This window comes from Lissotriton helveticus, chromosome 7 (genome assembly GCF_964261635.1).
Source record: "Lissotriton helveticus chromosome 7, aLisHel1.1, whole genome shotgun sequence".
Classification (NCBI taxonomy): domain Eukaryota; kingdom Metazoa; phylum Chordata; class Amphibia; order Caudata; family Salamandridae; genus Lissotriton; species Lissotriton helveticus.
Window position 1 is genome coordinate 1,197,913,098 of NC_136068.1, and position 20,736 is coordinate 1,197,933,833.

General features: G+C 48.8%; 1 protein-coding gene across 2 annotated transcripts in view; it reads right to left on the reverse strand.

The window, feature by feature from the left end:
• The window catches only part of ADAP2 (ArfGAP with dual PH domains 2), a 267,951-nt gene that overhangs the window by 36,413 nt on the left and 210,802 nt on the right, over positions 1-20,736 (reverse strand). For both annotated transcript variants that reach the window (XM_078654379.1, XM_078654378.1), the window contains exon 9: positions 17,115-17,192. In XM_078654379.1, coding sequence (XP_078510505.1) covers positions 17,115-17,192 — 78 coding nt within the window. The remainder of the gene's footprint in view (positions 1-17,114; positions 17,193-20,736) is intronic.

The following is a 20,736-nucleotide window of genomic DNA, read 5'->3' on the forward strand; positions in this document are numbered from 1 at the left end:
TGGTGGTGTTGTCCGTGAACACCTGCACTACACTCCCCCGGACAGAGGGGAGGAATGCTTTCAGTGCTAGACGAATCGCCCGCAACTCCAAAAGGTTGATGTGGAGCCGGGCCTCCGCCGGAGACCAGAGGCCTCTGATCTCCGCCTCTCCCATGTGGCCTCCCCAGCCCTGGAGGGACGCATCCGTCACAACTACGTGCTCCGGTTGGGGAAGGGAGAGGGATCTGCCGCTGACCCAATCGCGGTCCGTGAGCCACCACTGCAGTTGTCTCGCAGTGCCCTCCGAGATCAGGACATGGTCGGACAGGTTGCCCTGATGCTGGGCCCACTGAAACTTCAGGTCCCACTGCAGAGCCCGCATCCGCCACCTGGCGTGATGCACCAGTAGGATGCAGGAGGCCATCAGCCCCAGAAGCCGCAGCATCAACCTGACCGAGACCCGGGATAAAGGCTGAAAGAGTGGAATCAGAGCCTGAATATCCCAGACCCGCTGTTCGGGAGGATAAACCCGAAAACGCGCCGAGTCCAGAACCGCTCCTATGAAGAGGAGCTTCTGAGAGGGGCACAGGTGTGACTTCGGCACATTGAGGGAGAACCCCAGCTGGTGCAGGAGGTCTGCCGTCGTCTGGAGGTGACTGACGACTGTTTGGGGCGAGCCCGCCTTAAACAACCAGTCGTCGAGGTAGGGGAAGACTGCAACCCCTAACCTGCGCAGATGAGCTGCGACCACCGCCATCACCTTTGTGAACACCCATGGGGCGCTGGTAAGGCCGAAGGGGAGCACGGTATAATGAAAGTGCTCGTGGCCAACCGTGAACCGCAGGTAGCGCCGGTGGGCCGGCAGGACGGGGATGTGGAAATAAGCGTCCTGCAAGTCCAACGCTACCATCCAGTCTCCTGGGTCCAGGGCAGCTAAGACCGGAGCCAGTGTCAGAATTTTGAACTTCTCCTTCCGGAGGAAGCCGTTGACGTTCCGTAGGTCCAAGATAGGGCGTAGGCCCCCTTTGCCCTTCTTGGGTACCAGAAAGTAGTGGGAGTAGCAACCACACCCTACTTCTGGCCCAGGAACGCGCTCGATGGCCCCCTTGGCCAAGAGGGCCGTAACTTCCTCCTGCAGAAGCCGCAAATGATCCCCCGATATGCGGTGGTACTGCGGTGGCATGGCTGGAGGGGTCGCCTCGAAGGGGAGGGAGTAGCCCCTTCGGACGATTTGCAGCACCCACCTGTCCGACGTGACAGTGCGCCAGTGGAGGAGGTGATGGCGAACCCTGCCCCCCACTGGCGTCACATGGGCCTGAAAGCACGGACTAGGAGGGTTTTGAGGCGGATGCTGCGGGGGAAGGTGTAGACTGACCTCGCCGTTGTCCCCGACCGCCGCCACGGCGGTTTCCACGGCCGCCACCGCGTTGGGTATTACCCTGCGGAGCGTGGCTGGCAGCACCTGTGGGTACACCCCTTCTGTGGCCACGAAAGGAGTGAAAGGCAGCCGATTGCTGGCGCGGGGCCGAGAGGCCCAAGGACTTGGCCGTAGCCCTGGAGTCCTTAAAGCGCTCAAGCGCATGGTCTGCCTTGTCGCCAAAAAGGTGACGGCCATCAAACGGCATGTCCATGAGTGTATTCTGGACATCAGCCGAGAAGTTGGCGGACCTCAATCAGGCTTGGCGACGAATCGCCACCGTCGTTGCCATCGCTCTGCCCAGAGAGTTGGTGGTATCCAGTCCACACCGGATCGAATAACGTGCCGCATCTCGGCCCTCCACAAGGGCTTGGCCGAGTTTAGCCCGTACCTCCAACGGGCATTCTGGCAGCACGTCCGTGACCGTATCCCACAGAGAGTGGGTGTAACGGCCCAAGAGGCACGCGGTGTTGGAAGACCGCAGTCCCAGACTCAGGGAGGAGAATACCTTCTTGCCGTATTGCTCATACCTCTTGGATTCCCTGTCAGGCGGGGCCGATGGGAATGCGGTCTGGGAGTTTGAGGCCTGGATCACCAGGCTCTCAGGGATGGGGTGGGTGGACAGGAAACAAGGGTCGCCCGGGGCCAGGCGGTGGCTTCTGGCCACGTTCCTATCTACAGGCGAACCTGAAGCGGGCCTGGACAAAATGCCCAAAAGAACGTCGGTTATGGCCTCGTTAAACTGCAGCAGAGGCTCGGCTGAGCATGACTGCGGCTTAAGGACCTCAGTGAGGAGGTTAGTCCTCACGGCCGCGACGGGGAGCTCAAGGCCCAAGGCCTTGGCCGCCCTCATCAACACCACACTATAGGTTGCGCCCTCCTCCGTAGCCACGGTAGGAGGTGAGACAAACCAAGTGTCAGGCAAAGTGTCTATACCACTGGCCTCCCCAAGTTCACCTGCCCAGTCCTCTTGAGACTGGCATTCACGTGCCAGAGGGTCCTCAGACCCCTCCCAATACTCCTCATCACCCATCTCCTGGTACTCAGGGTTAGCAAATGATGGGGCCAATTCATGGAAAGTGAACTCTCCGAACAGCGTCTAAAGCGGCGCCCAGCGGCGCCAATCCGGCGGCGGAACCGGGTCGAGAGAGGCATCGGGGACGGCGCCGCCCGAGGACGGTGCCGGGGGTGACACCTGAGGGACCGGCGCCGGGGAGGTCGTTAAGTCCACCGGCGACGACCCGGATCCGGAACCGGATCCAGCAGGGCCCGAAGGCGCCGGGCCCGAAAGCGCCGGCGGCGTCGGAGCAGACGCACCCGACGGCGTCGGGGCCGAAGCCCTCGACCCGCTAGGACCCCCAGACGGGTCCGCTGGGCCCAAAGGCGCCGCGGAGCCCGTCGGAGGAGAGAGGGACCTCATGGCCATGAGGAACCGCTCGATCTCCTCCGGCGCCGCGTTAGGCCCAGGGACCGAAGGGTATGGGGCCGGACGCAGCACCTGCGACTCCGACGGAGCCACGTGGGTGTTGTCACCTGAACCCCCGGCCGCGTCGCGCGAGCGTTGGGGGGAGTCGGAAGAGCGATGATGTCTCTTCGACTTCTTGTGCTTACCTGACGACTTCGACCCTGAGGAGTGATGTCGACTCCCGGAGCTCCGATGGCTCCTCTCCCGCGACCGGTCCCTCGACCTCTGTCCGGACCGGGACCTCTCTGAGCGCAGGGCCGACTGCCGGAGTTCGAGCCGCTTACGGGACCCCTCCCGTCTAGCCTTCGAAGTCAGGGCCCGGCAGTCGGAGCAGGTCTTGTCGTCGTGATCGACGCCGAGACAGTGGAGACACTGACGGTGAGGGTCGGTGACCGACATCAGCCGGTCGCAATCCTCACAAGGCTTAAAACCTGGCATCCCTACCGGCACCGTTCGGAGTCCAAGACTTCGAAAAAGGATGATCAAAAGATCAAAAAAGTTTAGTCAAAAAGTGACTAAGGTACCACTTTTTCCGGATCTGTGCTGCTGGCGCGGAAAAAAGAAGAACTGACGTCAGCACGCGGAGGCGGCGTCTAAGTACTCTGACGACGTCATCACGGCGCCCACGACGGACGCGGAGCTGCAGTCGACGCCTACCGACGCGCAAGGGTACTGCTACGCAAAAATTTCCGGATCCAGTCTGACGCCTGGGGATATTCTAAGGTAAGGAATCTATCACTAACGTGTCTCTTTCAGATAAGCAGTTATTATCGACCTCTACTTTTACAAACAACGCCGGCCGCATTTGATGGGAAAGGGAGTTGGGTCGCGCCCTCAGCCATAAAGAGTGGGAGGGCATTTATCACAAGGCACGACATTCAGCATACCATATGGGGCTTACAGAGACATTGACGAAGGTTGCCACTTACTGGTACTACACACCTCCACAGCCTCCACAGCTTCGATACACGACAGAGTGCCCTGCGCTGGAGGGGTTGTGGGGAAATAGGCACCCTCACACCCCTGCTACAGAGTTGTGACCACATTAAAGCATATTGGGCTCACATTTTAGATGAGGTGGACAGGCAGTTCGACACACAAATCCCACGGTTCCCCGCTTATGTACTCTTGGGGCTACCCAACCCTCTTAAATATCCCCTGAAGTCTAGAAGGTGTTGACTGATGGCAATCACACTGTGGGCAGCCACCCAAAATATTCTCGCACATTGGCGCTCCATCCAGCCGCCGACACACTCAGGATGGCTCCAGTGGCTCTGTCATGAATTAGGTAGGGAAAAGCTTACCCTCACTCTGACTGGCAGGGGGGCCGAATTCCCAGACCTGTGGTGCCCCTTCCTGGAATTGCTCACAGCTGAATTTGTGAACTGACTTGTCCCCGCTGTCTCAGACTGCTTCGTCTCGCTGACACACAAATCCCGCAAGCAAGCTCCGTGCACAGTTCTCAGGAGCTGGGGGTCTTTTGTTTCTCACTGTTAAAAATTAATAAAAGATTTAAACCATAATATTGTGACGGTTTGAAAAAGGCACCCAGTGGTCCACTAAATCTGGGCGGAAGTGTCTAAGGGAGTTGGAGGATTTAACTATGAACAACATCATCTGTCTGCAGGAAACGTGCTGTATGGTTTCTGAGCCATTCCCTGGCTTTATTGAATTTGCAGCACCCGCCCTGCCCTCTCTGTGTGGTGGACGCCCAAGTGGAGGGGTTTCACTTCAAGTAAAAAGTGACCTGGGAGCCAACGCCTCTATGATTTAGGCCAGAAAATGAGATGCAATTGTTGTAAAAATCAAACGGGTCAAAAGCCAAATTTATAGAATGACTCAAAAATTCATTATTAGAAGCATCTGGTTGCATCCATCATAAGTATCGAAGCACGAGTCCACAGGAATTTTGGTAGACATTTTAGAAAGCCTACGGTTAGAATGTCCAAAGGCACAAATGTTGCTCGGAGGTGACTTTAATTCAAACCTACGTTGGAATAGTAACCACGAGGAGTGGAAAGATAAGGAGGACTCATGCTGGTCTATTCCGCAAGTGATTCCCCAAAGTCAGAAACAGGACAAATTTAGAGAACAACTGGTTAACTCCTGAAAGGCTCTAGGGTTAATTGTACTGAATGGTAAAGTAAAGACCAATAGTCCAGCAGCATACATGCATATCACTCCCTTTAGGCTAGCTACCCTGGACTACCTATGGTAATCAAATGTTGTACTTTAGAGGTTGCTTGATACGTTAGCCCAATGCTCTGCAGACAGTAACATGCAACTAGAACACAGTGTCCTGAAAGGTGAAAGTCAATAGAGCCCGCATCCGCCACCTGGCGTGATGCACCAGTAGGATGCAGGAGGCCATCAGCCCCAGAAGCCGCAGCATCAACCTGACCGAGACCCGGGATAAAGGCTGAAAGAGTGGAATCAGAGCCTGAATATCCCGGACCCGCTGTTCGGGAGGATAAACCCGAAAACGCGCCGAGTCCAGAACCGCTCCTATGAAGAGGAGCTTCTGAGAGGGGCACAGGTGTGACTTCGGCACATTGAGGGAGAACCCCAGCTGGTGCAGGAGGTCTGCCGTCGTCTGGAGGTGGCTGACGACTGTTTGGGGCGAGCCCGCCTTAAACAACCAGTCGTCGAGGTAGGGGAAGACTGCAACCCCTAACCTGCGCAGATGAGCTGCGACCACCGCCATCACCTTTGTGAACACCCATGGGGCGCTGGTAAGGCCGAAGGGGAGCACGGTATAATGAAAGTGCTCGTGGCCAACCGTGAACCGCAGGTAGCGCCGGTGGGCCGGCAGGACGGGGATGTGGAAATAAGCGTCCTGCAAGTCCAACGCTACCATCCAGTCTCCTGGGTCCAGGGCAGCTAAGACCGGAGCCAGTGTCAGAATTTTGAACTTCTCCTTCCGGAGGAAGCCGTTGACGTTCCGTAGGTCCAAGATAGGGCGTAGGCCCCCTTTGCCCTTCTTGGGTACCAGAAAGTAGTGGGAGTAGCAACCACACCCTACTTCTGGCCCAGGAACGCGCTCGATGGCCCCCTTGGCCAAGAGGGCCGTAACTTCCTCCTGCAGAAGCCGCAAATGATCCCCCGATATGCGGTGGTACTGCGGTGGCATGGCTGGAGGGGTCGCCTCGAAGGGGAGGGAGTAGCCCCTTCGGACGATTTGCAGCACCCACCTGTCCGACGTGACAGTGCGCCAGTGGAGGAGGTGATGGCGAACCCTGCCCCCCACTGGCGTCACATGGGCCTGAAAGCACGGACTAGGAGGGTTTTGAGGCGGATGCTGCGGGGGAAGGTGTGGACTGACCTCGCCGTTGTCCCCGACCGCCGCCACGGCGGTTTCCACGGCCGCCACCGCGTTGGGTATTACCCTGCGGAGCGTGGCTGGCAGCACCTGTGGGTACACCCCTTCTGTGGCCACGAAAGGAGTGAAAGGCAGCCGATTGCTGGCGCGGGGCCGAGAGGCCCAAGGACTTGGCCGTAGCCCTGGAGTCCTTAAAGCGCTCAAGCGCATGGTCTGCCTTGTCGCCAAAAAGGTGACGGCCATCAAACGGCATGTCCATGAGTGTATTCTGGACATCAGCCGAGAAGTTGGCGGACCTCAATCAGGCTTGGCGACGAATCGCCACCGTCGTTGCCATCGCTCTGCCCAGAGAGTTGGTGGTATCCAGTCCACACCGGATCGAATAACGTGCCGCAATTCGGCCCTCCACAAGGGCTTGGCCGAGTTTAGCCCGTACCTCCAACGGGCATTCTGGCAGCACGTCCGTGACCGTATCCCACAGAGAGTGGGTGTAACGGCCCAAGAGGCACGCGGTGTTGGAAGACCGCAGTCCCAGACTCAGGGAGGAGAATACCTTCTTGCCGTATTGCTCGTACCTCTTGGATTCCCTGTCAGGCGGGGCCGATGGGAATGCGGTCTGGGAGTTTGAGGCCTGGATCACCAGGCTCTCAGGGATGGGGTGGGTGGACAGGAAACAAGGGTCGCCCGGGGCCAGGCGGTGGCTTCTGGCCACGTTCCTATCTACAGGCGAACCTGAAGCGGGCCTGGACAAAATGCCCAAAAGAACGTCGGTTATGGCCTCGTTAAACTGCAGCAGAGGCTCGGCTGAGCATGACTGCGGCTTAAGGACCTCAGTGAGGAGGTTAGTCCTCACGGCCGCGACGGGGAGCTCAAGGCCCAAGGCCTTGGCCGCCCTCATCAACACCACACTATAGGTTGCGCCCTCCTCCGTAGCCACGGTAGGAGGTGAGACAAACCAAGTGTCAGGCAAAGTGTCTATACCACTGGCCTCCCCAAGTTCACCTGCCCAGTCCTCTTGAGACTGGCATTCACGTGCCAGAGGGTCCTCAGACCCCTCCCAATACTCCTCATCACCCATCTCCTGGTACTCAGGGTTAGCAAATGATGGGGCCAATTCATGGAAAGTGAACTCTCCGAACAGCGTCTAAAGCGGCGCCCAGCGGCGCCAATCCGGCGGCGTAACCGGGTCGAGAGAGGCATCGGGGACGGCGCCGCCCGAGGACGGTGCCGGGGGTGACACCTGAGGGACCGGCGCCGGGGAGGTCGTTAAGTCCACCGGCGACGACCCGGATCCGGAACCGGATCCAGCAGGGCCCGAAGGCGCCGGGCCCGAAAGCGCCGGCGGCGTCGGAGCAGACGCACCCGACGGCGTCGGGGCCGAAGCCCTCGACCCGCTAGGACCCCCAGACGGGTCCGCTGGGCCCAAAGGCGCCGCGGAGCCCGTCGGAGGAGAGAGGGACCTCATGGCCATGAGGAACCGCTCGATCTCCTCCGGCGCCGCGTTAGGCCCAGGGACCGAAGGGTATGGGGCCGGACGCAGCACCTGCGACTCCGACGGAGCCACGTGGGTAGTGTCACCTGAACCCCCGGCCGCGTCGCGCGAGCGTTGGGGGGAGTCGGAAGAGCGATGATGTCTCTTCGACTTCTTGTGCTTACCTGACGACTTCGACCCTGAGGAGTGATGTCGACTCCCGGAGCTCCGATGGCTCCTCTCCCGCGACCGGTCCCTCGACCTCTGTCCGGACCGGGACCTCTCTGAGCGCAGGGCCGACTGCCGGAGTTCGAGCCGCTTACGGGACCCCTCCCGTCTAGCCTTCGAAGTCAGGGCCCGGCAGTCGGAGCAGGTCTTGTCGTCGTGATCGACGCCGAGACAGTGGAGACACTGACGGTGAGGGTCGGTGACCGACATCAGCCGGTCGCAATCCTCACAAGGCTTAAAACCTGGCATCCCTACCGGCACCGTTCGGAGTCCAAGACTTCGAAAAAGGATGATCAAAAGATCAAAAAAGTTTAGTCAAAAAGTGACTAAGGTACCACTTTTTCCGGATCTGTGCTGCTGGCGCGGAAAAAAGAAGAACTGACGTCAGCACGCGGAGGCGGCGTCTAAGTACTCTGACGACGTCATCACGGCGCCCACGACGGACGCGGAGCTGCAGTCGACGCCTACCGACGCGCAAGGGTACTGCTACGCAAAAATTTCCGGATCCAGTCTCACGCCTGGGGATATTCTAAGGTAAGGAATCTATCACTAACGTGTCTCTTTCAGATAAGCAGTTATTATCGACCTCTACTTTTACAAACAACGCCGGCCGCATTTGATGGGAAAGGGAGTTGGGTCGCGCCCTCAGCCATAAAGAGTGGGAGGGCATTTATCACAAGGCACGACATTCAGCATACCATATGGGGCTTACAGAGACATTGACGAAGGTTGCCACTTACTGGTACTACACACCTCCACAGCCTCCACAGCTTCGATACACGACAGAGTGCCCTGCGCTGGAGGGGTTGTGGGGAAATAGGCACCCTCACACCCCTGCTACAGAGTTGTGACCACATTAAAGCATATTGGGCTCACATTTTAGATGAGGTGGACAGGCAGTTCGACACACAAATCCCACGGTTCCCCGCTTATGTACTCTTGGGGCTACCCAACCCTCTTAAATATCCCCTGAAGTCTAGAAGGTGTTGACTGATGGCAATCACACTGTGGGCAGCCACCCAAAATATTCTCGCACATTGGCGCTCCATCCAGCCGCCGACACACTCAGGATGGCTCCAGTGGCTCTGTCATGAATTAGGTAGGGAAAAGCTTATCCTCACTCTGACTGGCAGGGGGGCCGAATTCCCAGACCTGTGGTGCCCCTTCCTGGAATTGCTCACAGCTGAATTTGTGAACTGACTTGTCCCCGCTGTCTCAGACTGCTTCGTCTCGCTGACACACAAATCCCGCAAGCAAGCTCCGTGCACAGTTCTCAGGAGCTGGGGGTCTTTTGTTTCTCACTGTTAAAAATTAATAAAAGATTTAAACCATAATATTGTGACGGTTTGAAAAAGGCACCCAGTGGTCCACTAAATCTGGGCGGAAGTGTCTAAGGGAGTTGGAGGATTTAACTATGAACAACATCATCTGTCTGCAGGAAACGTGCTGTATGGTTTCTGAGCCATTCCCTGGCTTTATTGAATTTGCAGCACCCGCCCTGCCCTCTCTGTGTGGTGGACGCCCAAGTGGAGGGGTTTCACTTCAAGTAAAAAGTGACCTGGGAGCCAACGCCTCTATGATTTAGGCCAGAAAATGAGATGCAATTGTTGTAAAAATCAAACGGGTCAAAAGCCAAATTTATAGAATGACTCAAAAATTCATTATTAGAAGCATCTGGTTGCATCCATCATAAGTATCGAAGCACGAGTCCACAGGAATTTTGGTAGACATTTTAGAAAGCCTACGGTTAGAATGTCCAAAGGCACAAATGTTGCTCGGAGGTGACTTTAATTCAAACCTACGTTGGAATAGTAACCACGAGGAGTGGAAAGATAAGGAGGACTCATGCTGGTCTATTCCGCAAGTGATTCCCCAAAGTCAGAAACAGGACAAATTTAGAGAACAACTGGTTAACTCCTGAAAGGCTCTAGGGTTAATTGTACTGAATGGTAAAGTAAAGACCAATAGTCCAGCAGCATACATGCATATCACTCCCTTTAGGCTAGCTACCCTGGACTACCTATGGTAATCAAATGTTGTACTTTAGAGGTTGCTTGATACGTTAGCCCAATGCTCTGCAGACAGTAACATGCAACTAGAACACAGTGTCCTGAAAGGTGAAAGTCAATAGACAATTATAGATAGCATGCACATAGCATTACTAGGGTGGACAAGAAGGAGATTACTCGTTTTTTAGTCAAAAAGTAATTACTCATCTTTATGTGGTAACATTAGTTTCAAGGTCAGACATATACAGTTACGAACAGCACTGCATAGATTGTAATGACAACCACGTGGAACTTGGTGCAACAAACGTGAATAAAAAGTGCAAGTGGCGACGCAAGTGAAAGGAAAACAGCGTTGTTGGCGCACTGTGCATAAGGTGCAAACTATTTCCAGTGAGTGGCTTAACGGCGCATGTGACATTGTGATATCACAGTGGGCACAGTTGGTTTTATTTGAATCTAGAGCCACGAAAAGGAAGTGCGCCTATTGGTCAGGCTGTTGGGTCGACGGCGTTTCGATCCGGAGCATTTCGGATCATCATCAGGACTGGTTGTCTGAATGAGGGAGTGCTTAGAGGATCCTCGATGAGGGGGACCTTGTAACCAACAATTGGAGGGTGACTTAAGGCAGCTTGCGAAGTCTCAGTATGGGTAGAGTCTGGACTGCTGGGAGGGGCTGGCTGGAAATCTCAGCGTTCTCACCGGTCGTAGGGATCAGCCGTGCTGCGTCTGCACTGATTTAATCAGCGCGTCTCGGCGGTCACGGGTAGAAGCAGTGACAGTAACAGCATTATTAATTTAATGAAAGCAATGCTCTTTAGTAGAAATCTGATAAAAAATAAGGTTCATAGATAGAAAAAGTAGCAAGCTTTAAATCCCTTGAGGTGATTCTTGATGAAATAGGCGGCAGGATAGCTCAGTTTAAACTCCTAAAGCAGGACTTGGTCTTAAGGGCGAAATTTATTTCGTACTGCCAAGAAATGTAAACAAGTGGCAAATGGTGCAACTTCTCTGGGAGAAATTTAAGGAGCCAGGCTCGGGGTGGGGCACTTTGCTGACAACCTCTATTGGTGCTGTGAGCACGGAGGACATATTATGCAAGAATCAATCACACAGAATCACGGCAAAATTATTAATGAAATCTGCAAGAATATTCTCAATAGAGCAGGCTGTCCGGGACCTAAGAGTTAAATCCCATGGTAGTTAGGCAGTAGATTTGTATACCCCAGGAGTTCTCCCAGAGTATTTGAACCTGTCTCTTTCCAACCACTTGCCTATGGGATTATGCTTATTCCACTAAGGTGCTACTGGCATTGCTGAAAGAAGGGTGAAAATAATGGTAGTAGGTGAATTCATCAAAAAACGAAAACATATAAAGTATATTGGAGGGAACAAAGTAATGGAAAACCAATGTCGAGGAAAGGCAATTTAAAGAAAATACAAATAAAATTGAAACTTAAAGGAAACATTTTAAAGGAAAGATAATTTGGAGAAAAAAATCCAAAATTACATTAAACTTGGTGAAGTTTACGACTACTATGGGGTTTTTGAGTTCCGGGGTGGGTAATGTGTAGGGTTTTTAGGGGTCAGAAATAATTGGAGTTCGGGCATTAAAAGGGGTTCTTAGGGTTCAGAGATGGGTGGAGTATAGGGGTGGTGTTTTTTTTTAGGGTAGAGGGATGGATGGTGTTTAGCTGTGTGAGGTGTTTTCGGATTTCATGGATGGGTAGAGTGTAAGACTTTTAGGGTTCGTGGATGGAGGAGCGCATGGCTGGTGAGGGTTTTTAAAGTTTAATTATGGGTAGTGGCTGGGGTGTTGACTTTTTAGGGTTCAGGATAGGGTGTAGTTTAGGGTGGTGAGGAGTTTTAAGGATTCAGACATGGGTGGAATTTAGATATAAAAAGGGGTTTTAGGGTTCAGGACTGAGTAGTTTAGGGTGTTGAGGAGTTTTTAAGGGTCACTGATGGCTGGTGTTTAAGGGCGGTGAAGGTTTTTTAGGGTTCACGGATGGGTGAAGTTTGGGAGTCCTGAAATGTTTAAAGGGGTATGGGATGGGTGGGGTTTATACCTAGAAAATGGTTTTTAGGGTTAAGAAATGGATAGTTAGGTGTAGTGAGTGATTTGATGGCTTAGGGATGGTGTATTTTTGGGGTAGAAAGGGCTTTTAGGCTTCAAGGATTGGTGTGGTGTATGGTTTTAGGGGGCATCGATTGATGGTGTTAATAGATTATGAGGGGTCAGCGATGGACGGTGTTAACGGGTTGTGAGTGCTCAGCGAATTAAAAGCATCCAAAGTAATTGTTTAACAATGTAAAAGCTATAAATATGAAATAATATCCCTGAAGTAACATACTGAAATAAAAATCTATGACAAAACTGTTTCTGAAAGTAAGACCTTCAACAATTGCATTTACACTTAAAAAAGCCAATTTCGACCAAAAGGACATTCTATTTATTGGTTTCTACGAAACGGTAAATGCCATCCATTCTGAAAATGTCTATTAAACAGTTTAGATTAAATGGTTTCTCAGTATTGGTATTCCATGAGATCATTTTTCTATGAAAACACATACAATCGAAAATAATATGCGATGTAGATCAAACGGCGGAGTCACTAATACACACGATCTGTATCTGTGAAAATGTAAAAACCCTGAGGTGCCTGTGGTTTGCCCAATGTTTTGGACTTTAAATGTGAGGACCTGCATGGCAGCTGTCTTAAGATGCTTAAAAGGTGACTCTATCCACTTATCTGTCCGGTTCTTAAAGTTCATGACAGAAACAGCTGCAATCCAGAAGATACATTAATGATCTCAGAGGCAACAGGAGTAAAGTTGCACATATAGAACGGAGCATGAAACACTTTTGTGGCATGGGGTAGTTTTGGCCTCTGTGGAAGGCAGAAACTTTGTGTGCCATGTGTATTGTCTATGATGGCTTAATAGTAATGATAAGATGACACAGGTGGCGTTGAGATAATGGGCTATGCTGGGCCACTAGTAATGACACCAGCTTGGTTCGTTGGGAAAATGGAGTACAAAGCACTTTCTGCACTGAGCACTTCGGACCTTGTGGACCCATGATGGATTAATATGGACAATGATACAGGTGGCGTGATGACATTGGGCCAAGCTGGGGTGACGGGGTGACAGTGGACGAGGTTAAAGGCATAGATAATGATGGGACTACTAATTTTCTCATTATTATACAGTGTTTTGAGTGATTTAGCCTTAGGGAAATTAGAATTAGGGAGTGGGGAATGAGACATACTACATACCTCCTTGATGTACCTATATACTTTCAATGTACTTATGGATCTATATATTTATCACTTTCTTCTAATTTAGCATTTCCAATGCACTACCCTATTTCTCAGCCTATACTTTTCTCAATACATCTTCTATGCCAACCTTCGGACTCATCTCAAACTTCTTTCTACTACTCTTTCCAATGCACTACCCTATCTCTTACCCTATACATCTAGCAATATATCCTCTACATCCACTCTCTCATTTATCCCAAACCTCATACCACGATCCCCAAAATAACCCTTTCTAGACTCTCTCCTACTCAACCCCCCTTGCATCATCTGCTACCTCTTTTACTATACCGATCCCTTAAAACAGACCTTCCTCTACCCCTCCCCAACCCTTCTCAAACCAAATAACTGACTAACATATCCACCACTAAAATTACTTTCATGTTTCAAAATACTAATTCAGCACTAATCCTGATGGGTTCCAGTGTAGCGTGCTACTTGCGCTTCAAAACCCCATCAGGGCTAGCAAGCGCTATATAAATACAAACCTCTTTCCCTCTTCTATCTCGCCACCTACCCATCTCTACCCAAATAACTGAATACCATATCCACTACTCAAATTACTTCATATTTTGCTATACTAATTTTCAACAATAATCCTTTATGGGTTTCAGAGTGGCGTGCTAATCGCCAGAAAAGCGCATCAACACCCATCAAGGGTAACAAGTGCTATATGAATGCAAACTTTTCTTCCCCTTTTATCCCTCCACTATTCTTCTCACTCCAAATAACTGACTAATATCCACCACTGAAATTACTTCATGTTTCACCATATTAATTCACCACTAATCCTTTATGGGCTACCTGAATAGCGTGCGTCAACACCGCATCAGGGGTAACAAGCGCTATATAAATACAAAACTTTTTCCTCCTCTATCCTTCTGCTATCATTCCAAATCCAAATAACGGACTAACCTATCCACCACTTAAAATGTACTTGCATGTTTCACTATACTAATTCAACACTAATCCTCTATGGGTCCCGGAGTAGCGTGCTACTTGTCGAAAAAGCGTTTTAACGCCTTGTCAGGGGTAGTAAGCACTATATCAATACAATACAATACAATACAATGGGACGAGCAGGCAAGCAAATAACTTTTAGGCGAGATTTTTTAAGGCTTTAGGTGATGTAAATTAATGTACATAGGTTCATGTCCAGACCCTTTTGATAAAACATTTTTAACTTCTTTTTTTAATCTGCATCTGTGCCAAGATGTAATGATTTTAATTAATTGAACATCAATAAAATGTATTTTTTTTTTGTTTTTAGGCGCAAATCCATATGTACAAAGACTTTTATACATTAACTTGCGCCAACATCCGGCGCCTGTCTGAGGCTGGAGTAACAGAAAAAGCCTCAAAGGGTAGATTTTATGTAGGAAGAGGCCAATTCTTGCACAAAGCCTATCCCGAACAACAATTTAAATACCTTTGCACTTCAGCGCAAGGGTGCCTGCGTTGGAGCAAGGCAGCACACAGTGTGCCAACACATGGAGAGAGCAGGGAAATGTGTGATTTTTAGGCAAAGTTTGAGGTTTGCAGGGCATTATGGGTAAAGTATGTTGTAGTATTCACACAACCCTGGACACACTTGGGTGTCTAGTTTTCAGAAATGTCTAGGTTTGGTAGGTTTTCCTAGGTTGCGGCTGAGCCAAAATCCAGTAGTTTAAAAAAGCACAGACCCTACTGGGTAAAATATCTTGCCTCCAGGTCGCATTTTTGAGGTGTATTGTGTCGCAGGTGCTAGGCTCAGTCGCACTAGTGAAGTAGCATTTGTATCTGGAGACGTGTAGAAACACACAACATTTGATATTACCAATTGGATTTCTTTGCATTTGTTCCTTCCAAATGTAAGCCAGGTTGTAAGGAAGAAGACACTTGTCAAAATGCCCTCTGAATCACATAGTAGTGTGGGTAAACACAAAATCAATGATGTACAAGAAACCACAGCTCTTAGACTCAATATTTGGTGTACTTTACAGAAATACATAGGTTTTCTTTTCTTCATACCTATTTTTCACTCTTTTTATTTTGCCATATGATTTGCTCTATATTTGGTACACAATGAAAAACCATTTTAACCCCTTCGACGCGCATGACAAAGTCAGCTCGTCATGGGCGTTACCTACGCTACGCGCATGACGAGCTGGCTTTGTCACGTAACGCGCGATTTTCAAAATCGCAGCGCGCAGCGGGAAAACCGCTAGCGCGCATGCGGTTAAGGAGGGTCAGCTTAGTCTCTGGCACCTCAGGTTCTCTATGGCGAGAAGAGTCTAGCGGACGTACTGATGTATTGCTTTTGTTAATCAGCCATTGTGGCAAGAAGTTACAGACGAAAACATTGTCACAAATGGCTATTTTTTCCTAACCACTTTTCATATATTTTTTTATTTCAACAGTTCCTTTCTTTGAGAAAGCCTTGATGGATCTACACAAATGACCCCTTTGCTAAATTCAGATTTTTGTATACTTTTCAAAAATGTGTAGCTTTCCGGCATCACCCATGGGCTTCAGACCTGGTTCCACCATGGACTAGAAGTAGGAATAAATAAAAAACTTCAGAAAAAATTAGCTTCCTCTTAGAAAAAATACAAAATTGAGGTAAATTAAAGTTGTTTTTAAGACAGCTCTGCATGTTCCTGGAAGATGTTGATTTTAGCACAACAAACCTTTAGTTGATGTCATTTTTAGGAACAAAGTAGAGACTTTTGTGTGGAGCACGTTTTCCTAATGAATATTCATGAGAAAGGTGACCCACTCTGAATTGGAATTTAGCAAACTCACCTATTAGTATATATGTCAATTTGTTATATTCTGTACTGTTCACAAAAATAAAGGTCACAAATTGCGACCAGATATTTTGGACCAGTAAGTGGTACATTGGTCCTTTATTTCTTATTGTCATGCTTAACAGCCTTTATTATTTTTCAACTATCCTTTCTCAGAGAAAAATACTGAGTGGGAGGAGAATTGGGCCCAAAAAAATAAACAAGCACTAGCAAAGTGCATGTCTGACTTGAATTTTCAGTCATAAGTCAGACCTGTTGCCTTTGTCAATACTTGTTTAAAGTGAAAAGGATTCCCAGAGATTGCTATGACAGTGTCCTGTGTTAGAACCTTTTCAAAGCTTTCTTGTGGTTTTCTAGTTGTTTTTCTATGTACTAGACAATGTGTAACTGAGTTGGGTAAAAATCCTAAATCTGTTCAGTACTCTTAAATTCATGTTAAGGAAAAATGGTCTATGTGTCTGGGTTATAGCTTGGTGGACAGGACAGGACAGGACAGGACAGGACAAATGTGACTTTATGACAAGTGTGTTATATCTTCTGACACCTATATTATGGCAAATGGGATGTCTACCACATTTGTGATGGAGTAACCCATATACCAAACTCTAAATCAGCATGTTTTCCATGAGCTATTGCCTATACGATTTGAGTCATAGGTACATGGACGCTTTCATTCCAAAGAATTTCACTTTAAGCACTCACAAATGCAACGGTATGACAACAACAACTAAAAATAGTAACAACAGAAACAGCAATATTTAATAACAACAGCAACATTAACAATAATATCAGCATCAATATTAATGAATAACTACAATAGAAACAGCAACCATAACAACTGCAACAATAATTGTTTATATTTAGGGCTTGCTACTATCTATGTTACGTTTTGCTGCACTTTAAATAATAGTAACTATTAGTTGACCTCTGAAGAATGAAAGAGTGACTAGGCTCTTGAAACCTGTAGTTCACTCGAATGTCAGCAGGGAACATGTAGCTCCCTGACCCATAGTGCCTCCTTGGGAAGAGATGCACCAAAGCAACTGATTCTCGGGGACAGTAATGGCCAGAAGGTCTCCATGGCTCCGGATAATGAAATCACAACGGCCAACCCACTCACCATTGGACGTTTGTAATAAAGCAGTTTCCTCTCCATTGAATCCAAAGTAAACCAGCGTTTCTTAAATGCTTCTCGATGCTAAAATACAGAATAACAGTGTTTTAGTAATTGCACAGTAACCTTTATGTTCAAGAAGTTATTTTTAACAAGCATTGGCAAAGCCAATAGGTTGTCTTTGTCTATTTACTTTGAACGTGGTCAATGCTTGTCTGCAATGCTGCACGCATCCAAGATTATTATTTTCTTTTACAAATACCTTTGAAGCACCCGTCAGCGTCATTTTGTAGGCATGCGTGTGCTTTTTTTCTCCTTTTTAGGTCGAGCATGGGCAGCGCATGCATTGCTCTACGAGGCATGCTGTATTATTAGGTCGAGCCTGCGCAGCGCAAGCGCTGCTCTGCATGCTGTATTAGAGTAAGCACTTGAAGCTCCGCCCACTCGCCCATATTTTTAATTGGCTAGTGTCTTTGTCTTTTGTAAATGCTGGCTTCTGATTCGGTAATCGGCTTGTTAGTCCTTCCTTAGTACCGCCTTGTCTTCATTTGTATCCTCCCATGAGGACTGACCTTTTTACTCCTGTTACACCGTCTGTGTTATTTAGTCAGTAAGCACTATTTTCTGTAGTGACTTTTGTCTGACTTTCAGGACGACGTGCTTTCCTTATATTCAGCGCACCATGTGCGCTTTCACTTTCCAAGCAGCCAGGACAATTGCGGCCGCTTCTTTGCAATGCCATAGGTCTCACATTTAGGAGAGTTTGAGCTATTGGCATTGCAAATGACAATAGCCTTGACTCTCGCAAATGTGAGACCTATTGCTTTATAAATGTTTTTTGGGGGGTTGTTTCCAAGCGCCCCATGCCACGCTTGCACGTTATAAAGGCCACTCCCCTTTCTTTAGACGCGGCTCGTCTAAAGAAAAGGGTGTGGCCTAAATTAGGTGCAAGCATGGCATGGGGCGCTTGGAAGTAAACAGTATTTGCAATTAAATAGGTCTCGCATTTGCGAAAATGTAAGCTTTTGGCATTTACAATGCCAATAGCTCAAAGACTCCTAAATGCAAGACCTATTGCCTTGCAAATGCTTGTTAGTTATCGATCTGAGTTAAATAGGCAGCTAACAAGAAAATAAAATGCATAAAAGTTGTCTTCTGAAGTTGGTGTGGGGGAGCGGAAGAAACATTTGGGATGCTGAACGGAATATGGAAGCAACATGCGAGAGTGGGGGAATGTGGAAGCAACATAGGAGAGGACTTGAAAGCAACTGAGGAGGGTGGATTTGACTCAAATGCTAAGCTGGTAGGGCGGGGGCTAAGTGGGAACATCACGGAGGTTGTGGGTAAAGTAATACAGAGGGCGTTGGTGGGAGGATGCAATGGGGAGAAGCACACAGGCGAGCGCAAGAGGGTGGGGTATGGGAAGAAGTTGTGATTGAGAGCAACATGGAGTGCAGGGGAGGTATCTTCACGAGTGAGATGGTTCAGAAAACACACACACACACTGTCATGGAGTGCTTAACACAAAATAAAAAAAGTAGTGCTTAAAAAAAAGCATAAGCAGAGAGGCAGCCAATCAAAGAGATTGTAAATGTGCAATGATCCCTGGGACGGACAACCAGAAGATTGCCAAGCTGGGACACCAATAAGAAGCAGATAAATGAGAGTGGCAAGGAAAGCTAACCAATGGTAAGCAATGGGCGGGCTCCAAGCTCTTCTATGTTTCTGGTAAGCCACAATAAGTCTCTCAGCAGACCGAGTCACGCTGTCTAGTAAGTTCAACCGACAAATAAAACCCAATCGTATATGGTGCAAGTAGACATGTCAGACTGAATAGGCCTTCTTTGGTAATAAAAATTATGTAAATTGTTCTTTTCCTAAAATACTACATCCAATTGTGGCTAGCAACTAGTGTTACACTAGATGGCATTTAAAACATATGTATGACAAGAATGAGTCAGTATTTAGTAGGGTCACCTGGAGATTTATTGTCGCTGAGTTCACAACTTTCAGTTTCTGACCGTGATATAATTTGACAGTGCCATGTCACCGTTTCTAACTATTCAACAGCTGTTGCTTCGAAAGGGTGCAGGGCAAGGGAGGAAGGGTAGCAAATAATAGTTAATGAGAAGTCAGAACCTTTTAATCCCCCTCTTTACCTGGCTATATTATATAAATGCTTAAATTCCAATGATAATCAGAAGCGACTCCACTACCTACCAATTCTGCCTTTTTATATTTATCTATCCAAACACTGGCATAACAGATCCTAGCTATCTGTCAGATGCTAATTCCCAGTCTTTGCAACTGATGGTTTATGGCTGAGTCAGAAGGCAACAAAACCATAACCTTATTCTCTCACATTTCTCGAGTGCTTTGCACTGAATTAGACTGTTATCAGATTACAATGATATATGATCTAGATTACCCAGATACCAGCGCATAAAGGCAAAACTGTGTTGCTCATTGCTCATTCCATGCATGGATTCAAGAAACACATTTTGGCCTAAGAGACTCAAGTCCAATTTAGAGCAGGACTGTCACTAATAATTGATTGATTGATTGATTGATTGATTGATGCTTTATTTCGATATGCACATATCATAAAAGCAGTACAAAAAGATAAAAACAGCATGTCGAAATAAGTAAGACTGTACAAGTGGAATGATAATTAAAACACGATATGTCAGCAATAAATTAGATAAAAAAGAATTAAATTGTTATAGACAGTCTTCTAAGTCTTATCAACCAAGCCCATTTTAAAAATTTTGCAACAGCACAAACAATAGGAGGGGCTGTGTTAGTTAAAAGAATCCGAAGGGCAACAGAGTGCTGACGAGTCCCCAGTTCTCTGCAAATGGGGCCAAGCCAACGTGATCTGGGACGACCATAGTCCGGGCATTCAAAAAGGAAGTGTGGCACCGTCTCTGGTTTGTCCGGACAAGAGGCACAAAAGCGAGAGGTGGGCTGGGCTTTATTCCACCTTGAACAGAGATCCGCCAAGGGCAAGGTACCAAGCCGAAATTTAATGAACAAGGACCTATCCATAGCAACTGTTATAATATCCATATATGGCTCATACAAGACAACGTCTTTGAACAACAGGAAAGCTGCGGTGGTTTTGCAATGCTGCTGGCTACTAGAGCGCTTCACGTCAACCCACTCCCAGAAAAGTTTTTTTAGAATCTTCTTTGGTGGAGCGGAGTGACTATGCCAGCAAGAGGCCAAACCCAATTCCCCTAAAAGATGTTTTATGTCCTTTAGCCATTTGATGCTACTCCAACCATCAGCATGCATTACTTCTGCCAGCCCATTGGCATACGATTGTAGCTCCGGGACCCTCCACAAGCGTGCCCAGAGCAGAAGGGGACGAAGCCGAGCCTGGTCCCTTATGGCTTTACAGCCAGTGTCCAAGAGCATTGGGATGGTCGGGCTGCTCGATGGAATAGCAAGTAGATCCTTGATAAATTTATTTTCGGCCTTACTCAGTGAGTCGACTTTGCCCAAGCCCCACAGTTCCGATCCATAAAGAGAAGCAGGGACTGCACGAGCTTTGTAAATCTCCAGTATGGGTGCAACACAATGTTTTGAGGAGTTATTGTACTCCTTAAGAAGGGCGCCCCCCACC